The sequence below is a fragment of the Ochotona curzoniae genome, unplaced genomic scaffold, assembly GCF_017591425.1.
Source record: "Ochotona curzoniae isolate NIBS_2020 unplaced genomic scaffold, NIBS_Ocur_1.0 scaffold_4701, whole genome shotgun sequence".
Taxonomy (NCBI): Eukaryota; Metazoa; Chordata; class Mammalia; order Lagomorpha; family Ochotonidae; genus Ochotona; species Ochotona curzoniae.
The window spans coordinates 49322775-49339167 of NW_024467122.1; the positions used below are offsets into that span (position 1 = coordinate 49322775).

At 54.0% G+C, this 16393-nt stretch overlaps 1 protein-coding gene across 1 annotated transcript; it reads right to left on the bottom strand.

Moving 5' to 3' along the window:
• Positions 1 to 10103: 10103 nt before the first annotated feature.
• On the bottom strand, positions 10104 to 12019 carry RHOV (ras homolog family member V). Its single transcript, XM_040969004.1, has 3 exons — positions 11710 to 12019; positions 11477 to 11535; positions 10104 to 11285 (listed from the first exon to the last, which is right to left on the bottom strand). Exons 1-3 carry the CDS (start codon positions 11915 to 11917, stop codon positions 10842 to 10844), a joined length of 711 nt encoding a protein of 236 aa, XP_040824938.1. The 5' UTR covers positions 11918 to 12019; the 3' UTR covers positions 10104 to 10841.
• Positions 12020 to 16393: the final 4374 nt, after the last annotated feature.

Here is a 16393-nt window from a genome sequence, read left to right on the forward strand (position 1 = left end):
GGGAGGCTGTATCCCTTCCTGTTCAGGAACCAGACACTGCAGGTGTAAATGGGTGGTTGGGGCGGGGTACACACACCAGCCCCAGCCCTTCCCCCACCGGGCCCGATGCAGGTCACTGGCCATTTCCCTGGGCTGCTCAGCAGGAATGTCGCCCTCCCCTGGTTCTGACCTCTCAAACTCGACTGCAAAATGCACCCTGCATGACTTCAAGCCAACTCCAGGTGTCAAAAACAACCCTGCTAATTTGTTCCTTCCACAAACTACTGTGCCCAGCACTGCTGATCACTAAGAATTTGGTGTAGTGGAGCCAACACAGTAGCTAATCCTGTGCCCTGTGGGCTCTACTTCCCAACCGGCTCCCTGCTTGTGACCTGGGAAAGCAGTCGAGGACGGCCCAAAGCCTTGGGACCCTACACCCATATGGGAGACCCGGAAGAAGCCCCTGGCTTCTGGCTCTTGGCTTCTGTTTGACTCAGCTCTGGCTGCTGCAGTCATCTGGGGAGTGGACCAGAAGATGGGAGACCGCTCTCTTTCCCTCCATCTCTCCTCTCTATAAAATCTGCCTTTCAAACAAAAAAACAATGGGGTGTACTGAAAGTGAATTGATCAATATTGATTGATTGATTGATTTGAAAGTTACAGATAGAGAAGCATAAATCCTCTATTCACTGGTTCAACCTGGAACTAGCAGCCCAGAGCTCCTTCGGGATTTCCCAGGTGGGCAGCAGAGGCCATGGTACTTGGTCAGCTGCTGCTTTCGCAGACACTGGAGCAGGGAGTTTTGCATGAAGGGGGCAGCCAGGATTCCAACGGGCACTACTCATACGGAACACTGGTTTTACATACTGTAGCTTCACCCCCTGCGCCACAGCACCAGTTCCTCTGGGAGCTGCTTTGAAGCCGCAGAGACACAACCAGTGTGAATGCACAGAAAAGAAGTCCTAAGTGGGCAGTTTCTTGAGTCCCATCTCTGCACACTCCTCCAAGGCAAGCACCCTGGTCAGGGAGCCACCTTCACCTGGGTAGCACTTTTATGTCTTGCATCTGTTGTGCTCCTTGTCCTGGGGCTCCTCCTGTTTTCTCAACCCAACCTCACTGCCGTGCTGGAGGCCCCTCCCCAGGGGACGGGCACTCCCAGGACCTCTAGCACTGAACACCCCTGTGTCTGTCTGCCCGGGGTACCGGGAGTTCCCAGGGCAGCAGGTGATATCTTAGTCACCCTTGGTCCCAGCACACCCTCTGTGACCTCGGTCAGCAGTAGTTAACAAATGTGGAGTAGATGGCAGGGGTGGGGCTCATTCCCTTTGTTCCATTTCACAGAGCTCCGTGTTTGCCCATCTGAATCCTTCCCTGTGTCGCCTGTCGCTCGTTCACCCTTTGAGACTCAAAACACACACCACTCTTCCACTACTCTATGAAATGGTTTTCTGGACTGGCTGAGGGGTAGGGGTGATATTTGACTCAACTCTGTTCCAGAGCCTAGGATGGCAACCAGCATTAACACGTGTTTGTTGGTGTGAAGTGAGCACCTTTGCAGTAGGGGAGTCGTGGGGCGGGGCGGGGGGTGGGGTGTCTTACAGATCAAGCAAGAAAACGCTAGGCTGGGGCCAACCCTGGTGACAGCCGCGGGTTGCGGGCTCTAGCAGCAGGAGCAGGATCTGGCTGCTGCCGCTAGGGGGTGTCCTCACCCCTACAGGATGCGATGCTCTTTTGTCTGCCCAGCTTTAGTTCTGCCAGGTACACATTCAGGTAGGTGGCAGGAGTGGAGCAGTGATCGCTGAAATACAGCTTATGCTTTTCCCAGGCTGACACTCTGGCATGCAGGCAGCATACACAGAAGCACTGGAACCGTGCACGGGCAGTTGCCTCTACTTCAAACATCCCCTTGTCCCTGGAAAGCTCCCACATGATCCAGCTCCCCTGGCTCTCCAGGCCACGTGTACTTCTGCTCTCTACAGTCACACCAGGCAGTGCGCAGTTCACCAGGTTACATATGTCTGCCCTTAGCCACAGGTGGGAGTCAGGTCTTGCCCAGATTGTGGACACTGGGTGTTTAGGGAAGGGCTGTTGGTACGAGGCACAGGCTGATCAGACTGTGGGAATTAAGAAGATAGAATAATAGGTTCATGGAGGAACAAGAGTCTTGAAGGGATGTTTGTAAACCCAGCCTTGTTCACAGCAGCTAAAATGTGGAAGGGACTTGTATGTCCACTGATGGATCAGTAGGTCGACAAAATGGAATACTTAGAGTGGAATGTGATTCAGCCTTAAAGAGGAAAGAATTCTGAAGTGGTGTAGCAAACTGATCTTCTGCCTCCAGTGCTGTCATTCCATACGGTCACTGGTTCATGTCTCAGCTACTCCATTTCCCACCCAGCTCCCTGCTTGTGGCCTGGGAAAGCAGCAGAGGATGGCCCAAAGCCTTGGGACCCTGTACCCAGAAAAGACTCCTGGCTTCTGGCTTCAGATCAGCACAGCTCCAGCCACTGCAGCCATCTGGGAAATGAGACAGCAGATGGATGATCTCTCTGTCTCTGTATAACTCTTTCAAGTAGAATAAATAAATCTTAAAAAAAAGGAATGTAGAAATTCTGTCATGCTGCCACATGGATGAATCTTGGGAACATTGCGTCAAGTGAAATAAACTCATTACCCATGAAGACAAACCCTGGGTAACTTCGTTCACAGGAAGTACTCAGAGCAATGAGCAACCACGGAGGCTGGGGCACTGGTTCAGCTGAAAAGTGGAGACAATGTGGAAAAATTCTGCATCTTACCATGAGAGTCCTCGGGTTCCATTCTAGGTTGCAGCTCTCAATTCCAGACTCTGCAAGGAGGTGGCAATGGCTGCGGGAGCTGCCCTCCTGCCACCAGCTCAGGAGACCTGCATTGAATCCCTGGCTTCTGGCTTCTTACAGGAATTGGAGAGTGAGCCAGCCCGTGGGAGCTTGCTCACTTTCTAACTCTGCAAGTAAATAAAATACATCTTAAAAAAAAAAATAGAAGGACCAGGTCAGCAGGGTGTGTCACCAGATGTCACAGCCCAGGAAGAGGGACCAGGGAAGGAGGCAAGCCCGAGGCAAGGCGAGGCTCCCATGTGAAGTACAGGCAGCTGGGCAGTAAAGCCTGGGTGGGTACCAGACAGCACCCTGGCAGCCTAAAGTCACACTGTTACCCAAACGGATTGGATTTAGTTAATGGCCATCATTTAAAGAGTCAAGTACTGCATTTTTTTTAAAAATCATATTTTAGTTCCTTTTTTTAAAGATTTATATTTGTTCTTTTATTACAAAGTCAGAAACACAGAGAGGAGAAGAGACAGAGAGGAAGATCTTCCATCCAATGATTCACTCCCCAAGTAAGCGCAATGGCCGGTGCTATGCTGATCCAAAGCCAGGATCCAGGAACCTTTTCCGGGTTTCCCCCACAGGTACAGGGTCCCAAAGCTTCGGGCCGTCCTTGACTGCTTTCCCAGGCCACAAGCAGGAAGCTGGATGGGAAGTGGAGCTGCTGGGACTAGAACCGGCACCCATATGGGATCCAGGCGCTTTCAAGGTGAATCAACAGAAAGAAGTTTTCTCTTTCTTTCCCTCTCTTTGCCTTTTAAATAAATGAACACTAAAAACAAAACAAATAGGACCTGTCACAGTAGCCTAGCTGCTAAAGCCCTTGCCTTGCACACGCCAGGATCCCATAAAGTCACCGGTTCTAATCCCAGCAGCCTGCTTCCCATCCAGCTCCCTGCCTGTGGTCTAGAAAAGCAGCCAAGAATGGTCCAATGCCTTGGGACCCTGCACCCGCATGGGAGACCTGGAAGAGGCTCCAGGCTCCTGGCCTCAGATAGGCTCAGCTCCGGCTGTTGCAGCTGCTTGGGGAGAGAATCAATGGATGGAAGATCTTCCTCTCTGTCTTTCCTCCTCTCTGTGTATCTGACTTTCCAATAAAATCTAAAAAAAAATTTAAAAATCAACAAAACCACTTTGAAAACACACAGGGCCCACTGCAATGGCTCAATTGGCTCATCCTCCCTCTTCAAGCACCAGGATGCCATGTGCGCACCTGGCTGCTCCACTTCCCATCTAGCTCCCTTAAAACGGCCTGGTCCTGGGGCCCCGACCCTCTTATATGGAGACACAGAAGCTCCTTGCTCCTGGCAATAGCCTGGCCAACCCCTGCCTATCGTAGCCATTTGGGGAGTGAACCAACAGGTGAAAAAAGATCTCTCTCTCTCTCTCTGAAACTGTGCCTTTCAAATAGATTTTTTAAAATTTATTTAAAAAAAAATAGAAAAGGGCCCAGTGTGCTAGCATAGCGGTTAAAGTCCCCGCCTTGAACAAGTCGGAATCCCATATGGACTCCGGTTCTAATCCCAGCAGCTCCACTTCCCATCCAGCTCCCTGCTTTTTTCCTTGGGAAAAGCAGTCGAGGATGGCCCAAAGCTTTCAGATCCTGCACCCGGGTGGGTGATCCAGAAAAGGCTCCTGGCTTTGGATTGGCTCAGCTCCAGCTGTTGCAGTCACTTGCGGAGTGAACCATAGTACAGAAGATCTTCGTCTGTCTCTCCTCCTCTCTGGCTTTGCAATAAAAATAAATAAATTTTTAAAAAATAAAAAAATAAATAACCTGGATCCATAACAGGATCCTTTTTTTTTCTTCTTTTGAATCGATAGGAAGCAGAATAACCAGGACTTGAACCAGTGTCGGTATGGGATGCCATGTGTGAGAGGTAAATATTCAGCTCATTTTCCAAGTAAGATGGTTAGCTATGAATAAGCAACCAGCTGGTGTAACTGCCACAATAAATGCACCTGAGCTGTTAGGTGAAGAGGATGCTAGTGGCTAAACCAGCAGAAGCAAATGCTGGGTAAAGTCTAATCCCATAGCTCCTCTGTGAGGACCTGGGGCAGAGGCATGCATGCTAGCAAATAAACTGCTACCACCTGGGTGCACCACCAGGTTTGGTTCATAAAGTCTCGCTTTGTTGTGCTTCCTGATTCTGGCTCCGTTCTCCACATGGATGGGTAAGGCTGGCTCTCACAACATGGTCTTGGGCAGTGGTTTACTGCACTGTGCCACAACACCGGCGTTTCTGTCCTTGGAGTCGTCTCAGTAGACAGGCCCCAGCTAGCGGAGGCTGTCAGAGCCAGAGAGGAGGCCCTGAGAAGGGTCACACAGTCACAGGCTAGGGAACACAAGCCTAGCCGGGAAGCCAACCTCCCTGAGCCCAAACTCCGGGAGTGGCGAGTCTTACCTGCTGCAGGTGACCGGGCTTCTAACTTGGGTTTCTGTCCTTTCTCTGGAAGTGGAACAAAGGCACGGTGAGCCAAGAAGCTGTCGGAGCTGGCCTGGGCCCCAGCAGGCTGGGAAACAAAGGCCACACCCACACAAACACGGACCAGCACGGTACCTCTCTCTTGGCTCTCCATGGCTTCCTGGCTGGCTCCTGTCTCCTGCCAGGTCCCGTGGGAGCCAGAAAAGGGGTGGAGAGGGTCACCCCACTTCACAGCTCGGGGAGTAGCAATTTGCCCAGAGCCACTGACCAGGTCAGCATGAGGCTGGAAGCTAAGGCTGAGTCTGCAAGACTCCTTGGCATGGGAGCCACAGAGCACAAGGCTTGTTGGCCAGGATGTGGGGGTGCAGGGATAAACTCCCCAGTCACAGGAGTCAGGGTGGGGAGCAGGCTGTGCTGGCTGGCACAGGGCCCGGGGCTGGGAGGCACCATGAGCAGCAGTGGAGACTGACCATACCCAGCACAGCTCAGAAGCGGGATGCTGTCACCAGCCAGAGGCCCTGGTATGCTCTACCCTGTCTACTGTCTACTATGCCAGCCCCAGGGGGCCTCAGAGAAGCCCTTTTGCTGCCCCTAGCTGCCAAGGGAATGGACACACATCGCAAGCGGAGGGGTCTGAGAGGCTGTGGAGCTGGGGACGGTGGCTGAGCCCACCTTCCAGAGTGACAACTGTCCAGCTTATTAGTAGAGTACCCAGAGTAGCAATGAAGTCCGCGGTCATCTCCATAATGGGACATTCCTTCAGGTCCTGTTAGAGGAGGGGCAGACTGGTCAGTGCTAGCGTACACCTGACACATAAAGCCGGAGACCAGCAGCACATGCACACCCCCCCACACACACACACACAGCAGGTGCTCCCCACGCTGTATCTCCCACCTGCCTTCCGAGAGAGTCTTTTCTGAAGGGCAGGCCCCATCCCCTAGCCCCTGCTGCCTCTGATGAGGACCAGGGTCAGCAGACCCCAGGACTCAGGGTTTGGTCGCATGGCTCTGGGCTTCAATCTCCAAACTGCAAACTGGAGTTCACCCAAGCCACTGGCTAGGGGGAGCAGTCATGGGGGGCGGGGGTATGTTCCAGGGTTGCCTAAGCAGGTGGTGGTGTCCAGGCCCTGCTGTTGCCACAGGGTGACTAATGTGGTCCCTCCGCTGAGTTCCGCTCACTGGGAGAATCTGGCCCAGGTCCAAGGAGGGTGCTGCCGCCACAGCCCTGCCAGGAGCAGGTTTACTGGCAGTAGGCTCGGTGGGCAGGTCTGACCTGTGCTCTGTGGTTAGCGCTCCGGGGCTGGGATGGTTGCAAAAGGGGCTGGTGCTGCTCCTGACGCAGTCAGCTCTCTCGGTCTCCTCCCCGCTCCCCAGCTGGTTCCCAAGAGAACGGGCAGCTCTGGGAGGGTGTGGCACCGCTGCCCTGGGCACCACGTTGTTATGAGAAGGGAGAAAAGACACAGTTCCGCCAGGTGCGCGTGCGCTTCTGCTCTCCCCCAGTGCAGGTCCAGCGCACACAGATGCACCTGATGGCAGACGCCCACACAAATCCACACAGACGCGAGCACCAGCACCCACAGAGCCAGAGAAGCCAGACCCTGCTTCGGTGCACACAGGCAGGCACCATCTGGACTTCACACTCAGGAACACGGGCCCGGATGGGTCTAACACACACCGAAAGGGTGCACTGCATGAGTACAGAGACACCCACACGCCAGCACCAGCCACACAACCACGTGCACACTCCGAGTTACTCAGAGTTTTGCATAAGACAACACTCAGCTCCAGCACCGAAGGCTGAGAGACACGGGCAGGAGCTGAACGCCAGCAGGTGCTCTCCTGACATCATCTAGTATTTATTGGACATCCAGTCATGCCCAGTGTCACATAGAAACCCCTGGGCCCCTGTAAGCATCGCTGGCCAGTCTTCGGGGCCCTGGCTTCACATGAAAACAACCCAAACACTCCCAATTGCAGAAGTAGCAATGGATATTCAGGTAGGTATAAAGTACTGAGCAAACAAACGTTTGTTCATTTGCTGTTACTGTCTCATGGTGAGTGTATCATAAAAAGAAAGAACACTTTAGCATTCTTAATGAAAAATACTAAAAATCGCATCCGCAACATGATCACCAAAAATTACCTAAAGGAATATTCAAAGGGGCAGACTTTGTGGCAAAGCGAGTTAAACCACCACCTGTGCTGATGCCAGCCATTCCATAGGGGTGCTGGTTTGAGTCCTGACTGTTCTACTTCCAATCCAGCTCCTTGCTAATGTGCTTGGGGAAGCAGCAGATGGCCCAAGTGCTTGGGTCCTGCACACATGTGAAAGACCAAGATGGCATTCAGAGCTTGGCTTCATCCTGGCCCAGCCTGAGTCCCACCCGTTATGATCATCTGGGGAGTGAACCAGCAAATGAAAGGTATCTTTCTCCCTTCCCCCACTCCTGTTCACCTTTCAAACTAAAAGAGAATGAGGTTTTAAATTTTTTAAAAATTTACATTAATAAAGACATATGTAAGCATATATGCACAGGCAACATGAACTTATCCAATGAATATAACAAATATTCCTTTAAATGTAGATTTAGGGGCCCGGTGTGGTAGCCTAGCAGCTAAAATCCTTTCCTTACACGCACCTGGATCTCACATGGCACCAGTTTGTATCTTGGCTACTCCACTTCCAATCCAGCTCCCTGCTTGTGACCTGGGAAAGCAATCGAGGACGGCCAAAGGCTTTAGGATCCTGCATCCACATGGGAGACCCAGAAGAGGCTCCTAGTTACTGGCTTCTTATGGGCTCAGCTGCAGCCATTGCAGTCACTTGGGGAGTGAATCAGCGGTCAGAAGTTCTTCCTCTCTGTCTCTGTCTGTAAATCTGACTTTCCAATAAGAATAAATAAATCTCTGTGTTCCATGTAGCTGGAGCCTGTAGCTGGGCTCCATGTGCCGGGTGCCTAGGGAGCCGTGAGGGCACTAGTGGAGCCAAGAGCAACGTGGCAGGAGACAAAGCAGGAGCTACAGGGGGCAGCTGGGTCAGCTTCCAAAAGCAGGGACTGTGGGGAAGACCAGGCCTTGGAGGGAGCAAGGCAGGAGATACTCAGGCCTAAGTCAGCAGGCAGGCTGGTGTCAGGTGCAAAAAGGCCTTGGACACTGAACCACAGAGCTGAGAGCTGTTCCTAAACATCGAGAATTGGGGGGCAGTCTGGAGCCAAGGAAGGGTTGGGGGAAGAACAGCACACAGGATGGGTGGGGTAAGCTGCCTTGCCAGGCTCAATGATCCAGCAGGAGAGGCAAAGTGATGACCAAAGTTTCTCTTGGAGCGACAGGGATGCCCTGGTACCCTAAGGGAATTGAACCGGGGGAGCAGAGTTTCCCTGGTCAGGTCTCCCTCCTCCAAGGCCCTGGGAACAGACTGGAAGCTTCTAACCCAGTCCAGAGTCCTAAGTCTCAATTTTCAAGCCGAGAAACTGAAGCACCAAGAAAGGAAATGATTTTTGCCTAAAGGTCATGGATGGTATCAGGTCTTGAACTTGAATCTGGATCTCAGCCCCTCAGGGGAATGAGTCAGCCCAGGTTCAAGTATCCAGCTGGTCATGGCACTTCATGGAGAGACCTCCAGGGACCTGGCCATTCTGGGGAAGCTCAGCAGGGCATGGGCACCAAGCAGGTGAGGTGGCAAGGGCTCTGTGGAGGCAGGCCCTGGCGGAGCAGGAGGCAGACAATCTTGGGGATTATCTGAAGTTTCACTTGGCTATGGTTTCTGTCTCTTGGCCATACTCTTAGACAGACACACACACACACTCCACACCACTGTTGGATCCAGCTGAGGGAGCAGGGCCCAGTGCACTGGGATGGGCCCGAGAGCTCACCTGGTCCAGCAATGTCGGCACAGGTGTCCCAGGTGTGCCTCAGCAATAACACTGGGCAGGACTCATAGCCGGGCAAAGCACTGCCAGCTCTCACCTGAGCGCCCGCTCTTTTTCTTGGGGCTCGCTTCCTTACGGTAAAGCTGTGTTTATTTTCGCCCAAGTTGCGTGAGCTCAAACATTCCTTCCATCTGCAACTCTTGGTCGTGTCGTCTGCCCATCTGCCCCTCCCCCAATGAATTTGCATTTGTGCAGGACTTCTGGGACAAAACTCATGGTTCCCTTCGCCACCACTGGGCCACCCTCGCAAGGCTGCCATTTGGCACAGCTCATCAAGCCAAGGGCAAGGGCTGTGGCCAGTGGGCTGAGGTTTAAGGCGGTTTTGGGGGGTTTCCTTTGTGTTTAAGTTAAGAATTGGAGGGAGGGCCCTCCTATAGGAGCCCCTAGGCCCTGTGCAATGTCAGAAGGATTGGGGCAGAAGGAGCCGAGGGTTCGGGATTGTGCCAGCTGATGCTGAGCGAGAGCAAGAGGGCACGAGCCCCACCTACCTGGTGAGGTCATGGGAAAGCAGCTCTGGCGCTGACACCTGGGGAAACCCGTTCCTGGGCTGCTTCCCACGCTGCTCTCCTGGGAACCGGCTAAGCCCCGAGTGAGCAGGGAGCCCCACACCACCCCCCTCCCCACCAAGGAAGTTCCCATCACACCAGTCCCACCCCGTCCAGACCCCACCCTTTCACTGGGCCTCAGTGCTCTGGTGTCCCACCCATCTTTCTACCCAGGCCATGGGACCCCGGCAAAGTACAAGAGGGCACATCTGGAAATGACGGACAGCGGGCAGCGGGTTCAGAAACTCAAGGTTTTATTTGCAGACCCTGCAGTGCTCTCCCTTTCTGGCTGTGACCTTAGCGAGAAGGGTGACCCCCACCCCACCCTCCCCCAGGCTCTCATCTGCAGCTCCTCCCCCTTCCTCGGCCTGAGCCAGTACTCTCACTTCCTGCCCCAGCTCCTGGCCCAGCCAGTTTGGGCAGTGCCTGGGGAGCCCTAAGACCCAGATCTTCCCAGGGCCAGCCCCGCCCTCCCTGGCCTGAAGGGCTGAGGGCAGCCCAGGTGTCAGCCTGCGCTCCTGTTCCCCCCCTCCTCGCCTTCCTCCTTCCAGCCCTGGCCCTCAGGCCCAGCCTCCAGCCCCACACCTCCAGGCTTCGTCTTCCCGGTGCTCCATCTCTCCATCCCTCACCAGCCTTTGCTTCACCCATTCCATCCCAACGTGTCTGTCAGTCCTTCCAGCCCTCCAAGCCGTTCAGCCAGCTGGCGCCAGGTTCTTCCTCACCCCTGGGTCCAGCAGGGTCTGGGACAGGGGTCCTAATTCAGCTAGGCTGACCGGCAAGCCTATGTGTGTACAAAATTGGGAACTGGATGCCAGACTGCTCAGCCGGGGTGGCTGACAGTGCAGGTAGCATCCCATGCAAATCCAAGGGCTGGCTTCTTCTAGGGGAACCGCTTGCCCACTGCAAGGCCTCAGGAGCACCCTGGCTTAGCAGAGTGAGCAGCTTGAGGCCCAGGTCCCCACAGTGTCCACCAGGTAATTAAGTCCCACGGGGCAGCCAGGCCCCAGGTTCCAGAAGTCTCTGGCCTCCTGTGGACCACTGGCTACACACACTGCTCCCCCCTCTGGACAGGGGGCTAGCGGGTAGAATGGGCTTCTCATACAAAGCAGAAGAACTTCTTCCAGCGGCAGCGGGACAGGGTGCGGACGCCCTTGGCGTTGAGCTTCTTCTCCAGCCGGGCCTTGTGTTCAATGGCACTGAGGATGGCCGAGTCGAACACCTCCTTCAGGTTCTTCTGGGTCAAGGCCGAGCACTCGAGGTAGCAGCAGGCCCGGATCTTCTCAGCCAGGCCCTGAGCCTGCGGCTGGGGGACAGGTCCCTCGCGGCCACCCTGGTCCAGCTCAATCAGTACATTGACATCGTCCCTCAGGTCAGCCTGGGTTCCCACCAGCAACACGGGTGCCTGCGGGTTGTGAGTGCGGATTTCCGGCAGCCATTTTTCGGCAATGTTCTGGAAGGAGCTGGGCTGCACCACGCTGAAGCAGGCCAGGAAGACGTCGGTGTCCGGGTAGCAGAGCGAGCGCAGCCGATCAAAGTCCTCCTAGGGCGGGAAGGCTCGGGTGAATCTCCCTGCCACACAGCAGCAGCAGCATTCGGCTTCTTCAGTGGCACTGCAGACCCCAGCCTCCTCCCTTCCTGCTCCTCCATGGGGTTCTCCATCCGATAGCCCACCTCCCCCACTGCCACTCCCTTGCCCTAGACTACTAGCAGAGGCTGCGTCCAGCTTCTCACCTGTCCCGCCGTGTCCCAGAGCTCAATGCGCACCGGGGAGCCATCCACCAGGACTTGCACTGCAGGGGCGGGGCGGGGAAAGCCCGAGTTAGGGAGAACGCCCTGGGCTCCGCCAGGTCTCAGCAGCGCCACCCCGGGACCCGCTCCCCGCCGTTCTCCTCCTCCTTCCCTGGGGTCTGCTACGCCCTCTCGCCCCCTGTGAAGCCGCGCAGCCCCAGCGTCATTGAACGTACCGGAGAAGGTGTCCAGCGCCGTGGGTCGGTAGCGCGCGGGGTACCCATTGCAGGTGTAGCTGACAATGAGGCTACTTTTGCCCACCGCACCGTCGCCCACCAGCACACACTTGATGCCCAGCTCGGGGGTCACGCTGCGCCGCCGCGGAGGAGGGGTCGGGGCCCGGAGAGGGGGCGGCTCGGCCTCGCTCAGCTCCCGCGGCGGCATGGCCCGCTCCGGGGGCAGCAGAGGGGCCAGCCCGGGACCAGGCTCCGCGGCGCTCGGGGAAGGAGCTTATGCTGGACCTGCCTCTGACCGAGCCGGTCCTGGACGCACTGGCTCGCTCGCCCGCCCGTCGCTGACCCGAGGCTATAAGTAGGACCCGCCCACCTCATCTGCATGGCCCCGGCGGCCCCGGGCGCCGCCCACCTGCCGGGACCTCCCCTGGCCGCGCGCCCTAAGGAGGCCCGGGGAGGAAAGGAGGCGGAGAGCTGACGCTCAGGGCACCCAGTCAGGTACGAGGACAAAAAACCTCGCCAAATGACGACACCGAGCTCTGGGCATCTTGCTTGCTGGAGATGGACGGCGGCAATGTATTGTGAGCAAGAGGAAGCCCGCTACAGAACACGTCATTGAGCAGGTGCAAATTTCAAACACATGTTCCGATTAAACGTTCTCCAAATTAGGACAAAAAAGCCATACGCCATACGTCTGTTTGCACGAGTGTTTAAAAGTCAGGATGGGGGTAATTTTGTGACTACAGGAATGTGTTGAAATAACACAGAAATCTGAGTTGCTGGGAACACAGCAGGTGGCTGTGGGCTGTAGAGTCGCCTAGCTTTGGCAGAAGAGCCACAGCTGGGAGACCCCCGGAAACCAGCCTCAATATCTTGGCTCCACTCACTGAAGGAAGTGGGAAGCCAGCTGGGGAGGATTTTGGAGGCCAGGTCACTATTTGGCTGCTGTGTAAATCCCAGCAATAGCCACAATTATCTCGGTCACCATCTGAAGTATTTAATAGCCACCTGCAGATGCTTGCTGGCCGGGGCCACCCACTGTCCTTGCCCTGGAAGGAGTTTGCAGAGTAAGACAAGACAGAAAGGTCATCCAGAGAGCAAGCCAGAACCCGAGATGCTAATCTCGGCTGTTTATTGCAGCCACACTGGTGACACCAGGTGGGAATCCTTTCCCTGGGCCCCAAGGCAGTTTGCCAACACGGAGATCCTGGGAGGACCCAGGCCCAGGGAGTCAGCCTCAGAGAGGGTGGGGAAGTGAGGTGATGGATGTGAAGAAAGGCAACAGTCTTATTTCTCAAAGACTTGGTAGCAGGAAAATCCACAACCCAAGTCTGAAGAGCTGTGCCTGTCTTCCTCTCTTCCCTCCCCTTCCCTTCTCTCTTTCTCTCCCCTCTCCTTCCCTTCCCTCCCCTCCCCTTCTCTTTCCCCTCCCTTCCTTTTCCCCTCCCTTCTTTTCCTTTCCCTTCCCTTCTCTTCCTTTCCCCTCTCCTTTTATCCCTTTATCTGTTGAGTCCAAAGAAGACGGGGGCTGTGTCATAGTCAATGCAGCTCCCTGCTAATGTGCCTGGGAGGGTGGCCCAAGTGCTTGGGTCCCTGCATCCACATGGAAGACCTGGCTGAAGCTACTGGCTTCTGTCTGGCTCAACCTGGCCATTTTAGCCATTTGAGAACTGGACCAGCAGATGGAAGGGGTGTGTGTGTGTGTGTGTGTGTGTGTGTGTGTGTGTGTGTGTAACTGCCGTTCAAGAAAATAAAATCTTTTTAAAAGAGAGAGAGAGCAGCTAGAAAGTTGTGACTTAACTGTTAAAATCCTGACCTTGGGGAAATGGTAGGATTCTCTCTGTCTGCTTTACATCCTACATCTACATCCCATTTGTGACCGAATATTAGGGAATGGTATTAATTCCTAACTGTAACCCACAAGCCCTTAAGACTTCTCAGACATTCATCTGTCTTTCCAGCAAGAGATAAGGTCTCAAGTGTTGTCTTCACATTGTAGCCTTCCTCCAGCATGCCCAAAAGTTGTTCCTGGGGCTTGCCTGGAAGAGAGAGAGGGATGTAAAAGACCAGTAGAACCAGAGACCAACTGCTCAGCTCACCTGCAGTATACCTCCTGCAAATCACTGCCTCCCTCTCCATGCTGTACCATGACAGGTGAGCCATGCTGATCTCTGCAAGCCCTGGTGATGCTGCTGGCACAGAATCTCTCTCTCTCTCTCACATCTCTACAATGCTCTTGTCCTTCTACCTGTGTGTCAATGCTAGCTTTACCGTAGCTAAAAGTTTAAGGATAACTCTGTTTAGTCCTTCCTGCAGTGTGTGTCTAGTAATAGCTGGATGTAAACATGGAGAGACGTGTGCTGGGCATGGGGATGAAGTCCTGACTTCTTCGCCTGAGACAGCCATTCTTCTGTGGCAGGGCGGGGACACTTGTGACCTCAGTCCCTCCAGTGTGAGCTGGTTTAGGGACGGTCTCATCAGCAGCAGCGGGGAGGGAGGGGACAACCTGGGGAGTCAGTGAGTCACCAGTTTCTCAGCCCAAGATGACAGTTCTGGCTGTGACTGCTGGGAAAGGGCTCACCTTAAGGGTGGGCTGGGTTGCACTCCTGCCCCCTCTCACACAACTTGCAGATCCACATTTGCCAGGATCAAAACTCTGGTGCTAATGGTCTCAATAGACATGAGAGAGCCTAGGACCAGGGTAGGGGCTGTACCAGACAAGCCTGGGGCAAGTTGTGTCCAGAAAGTGAGGTTGTGCCAAACAGGAAGGTGGAGGAACTTCAGTCGGACACAGGAGCCAACTGAAAAGGATTTCCCACGGTCCAGGTTCCAGGCATCAGCCTGGAACGAGTTGAGCCACAAATGCAAGTGGTGTTGGATTATAACACAAAGGGTAAATGACATTTCTAGAAATTCCCAGCAATATAAGGAGATGATGCATAAATAAATGGGGGATAGCAGGTAAATCTCTGGTGCAGAAGTCCCAAGAAAAGATGCGGATACCCACTTCCCGGAGCCCGCAGCAGGAACTCTCACTGTGTTCACAGTAACTCCCTTCCAAAGAAGACAGAGGGAAAAAGAGGAAGAAACAAAGACAAAACCCATCGTGTTAATAGTTGAGAATCCTGGCAAACAGCCAGGTGAGCAACAACAGGACCCAGAATGATAGAGTCGATGGTGCACTGACATTGAGTGTCCTTGACGAGATGTGATGGGCATGTGATGTGGTAGGATGGGCAGGATCCTGGAATTGAAGAAAGGCAGTAAGAAAAAACTAGGCAAATCTGGCATGCAGCATGCACTTGAACTGCTAATAATGTGTAATCCTGACTCACTGACTTTAACGGCTGCGCCATGAAAAGGCAAGATGTTCATGGTGCACGATCAAGGTGAGAGGAAAAGGTAAACACTCTGTACTAGCTGCCCAGTTTCACCATGAATCAGAACTTCTCTAAAATGAACAGTTCAATAAATAATAATATCTGTAGAGCTGACACTGAGTAAAGGGGTCTTCCCTGAGCTCAGCCCAAAAGTTAGGGAGTCATAGCCACTCAAAGGTGAGGACAAGCTCTTGTCTGGCATTTTTGGTTCATCTCTTATCTGAAGTTTACTGCAAACACTGACGTGCCTACAGCTACAACCTCAACCACAACAAAAACCCACTCCTACTCCCCCATGATGAGTCTCCTGCTGCCAAAAAAGGAGGGTTAACCAGAGAACCAAGAGTTCATCCCCAAAGTGCAACACAGAGTTCTCTGCCAGTGCAACACACTTCATGCCAGCATTTGTTTGCTTAAGATTCATGTATTTGAAAGGCAGTGAGGCAGGGTTATGGAAGGAGAGAGAGATCGTCTTTTCGCTGGCTCACTCCTCAAATGGCCACAGTGACCGTGGGATTGAACCAGGGAAAAGATAGGAGCCTGGATTTCCATCAAAGTGGGTTCGCCACATGGGTGGCAGGGGCCCAGGCACTTGTGCTATCTCCCCCTGCTTTCCTATGAGCATTATCAGGGAACAGAATAGGAAACTAGTGCAGCTGAAACTCAAACCAGTATTCCAATAGGGACAGCCAGCATCGCAAGCAGCTTAACGTGCTATGTCACATTATTGTCCGAAGCCCCCTACCCTGTCGGCTTACAGAGAGACTCAGCAGGCAAGCCACAAAGCTTCCAAATAAAAAAATGCATGAAAATAGTTTCACATGAAATATTTAGACAAAAATACCCATGGTAAGAATACAATGTAATCCTGAGACTGCATACTGGATGAGATTCCTCAGTAGGGTTTTTTTTTCTGGCTCAGTCTGCCCTAGGTGGGATCTGGGGTGTGGACTCAGCTGGCCTCATCCAGCACAGGGCGGCTCTGCAGCCCCATGGGTCCCACACCCTCCATACCGCCCTCCAGGCTTCTACAGCCCTTCTCTTCCCCACTGCCACACCCAGCCCAGTCTGCAGAACCTCCCTGCGTTTCCCCTCCAGTCAGAGGATCCCAACAGCTGCCGTCCCCTCCTCTCCTGAAACCTCCCTTTCTTCCAGGTCCTTGCCCTCAGGCCCTGGCCGGGGGTTTGGGGAGTCCGTGAGCTTTGACCTAAAATGTGGCCCTCCCTTTCTATCTTCCTTCCCCTGCCAATCAGTGGCAGCTCTTTCCCCCTCCATGCATCTGGGGTCCTTCCTCTTCTCTCCCTCAA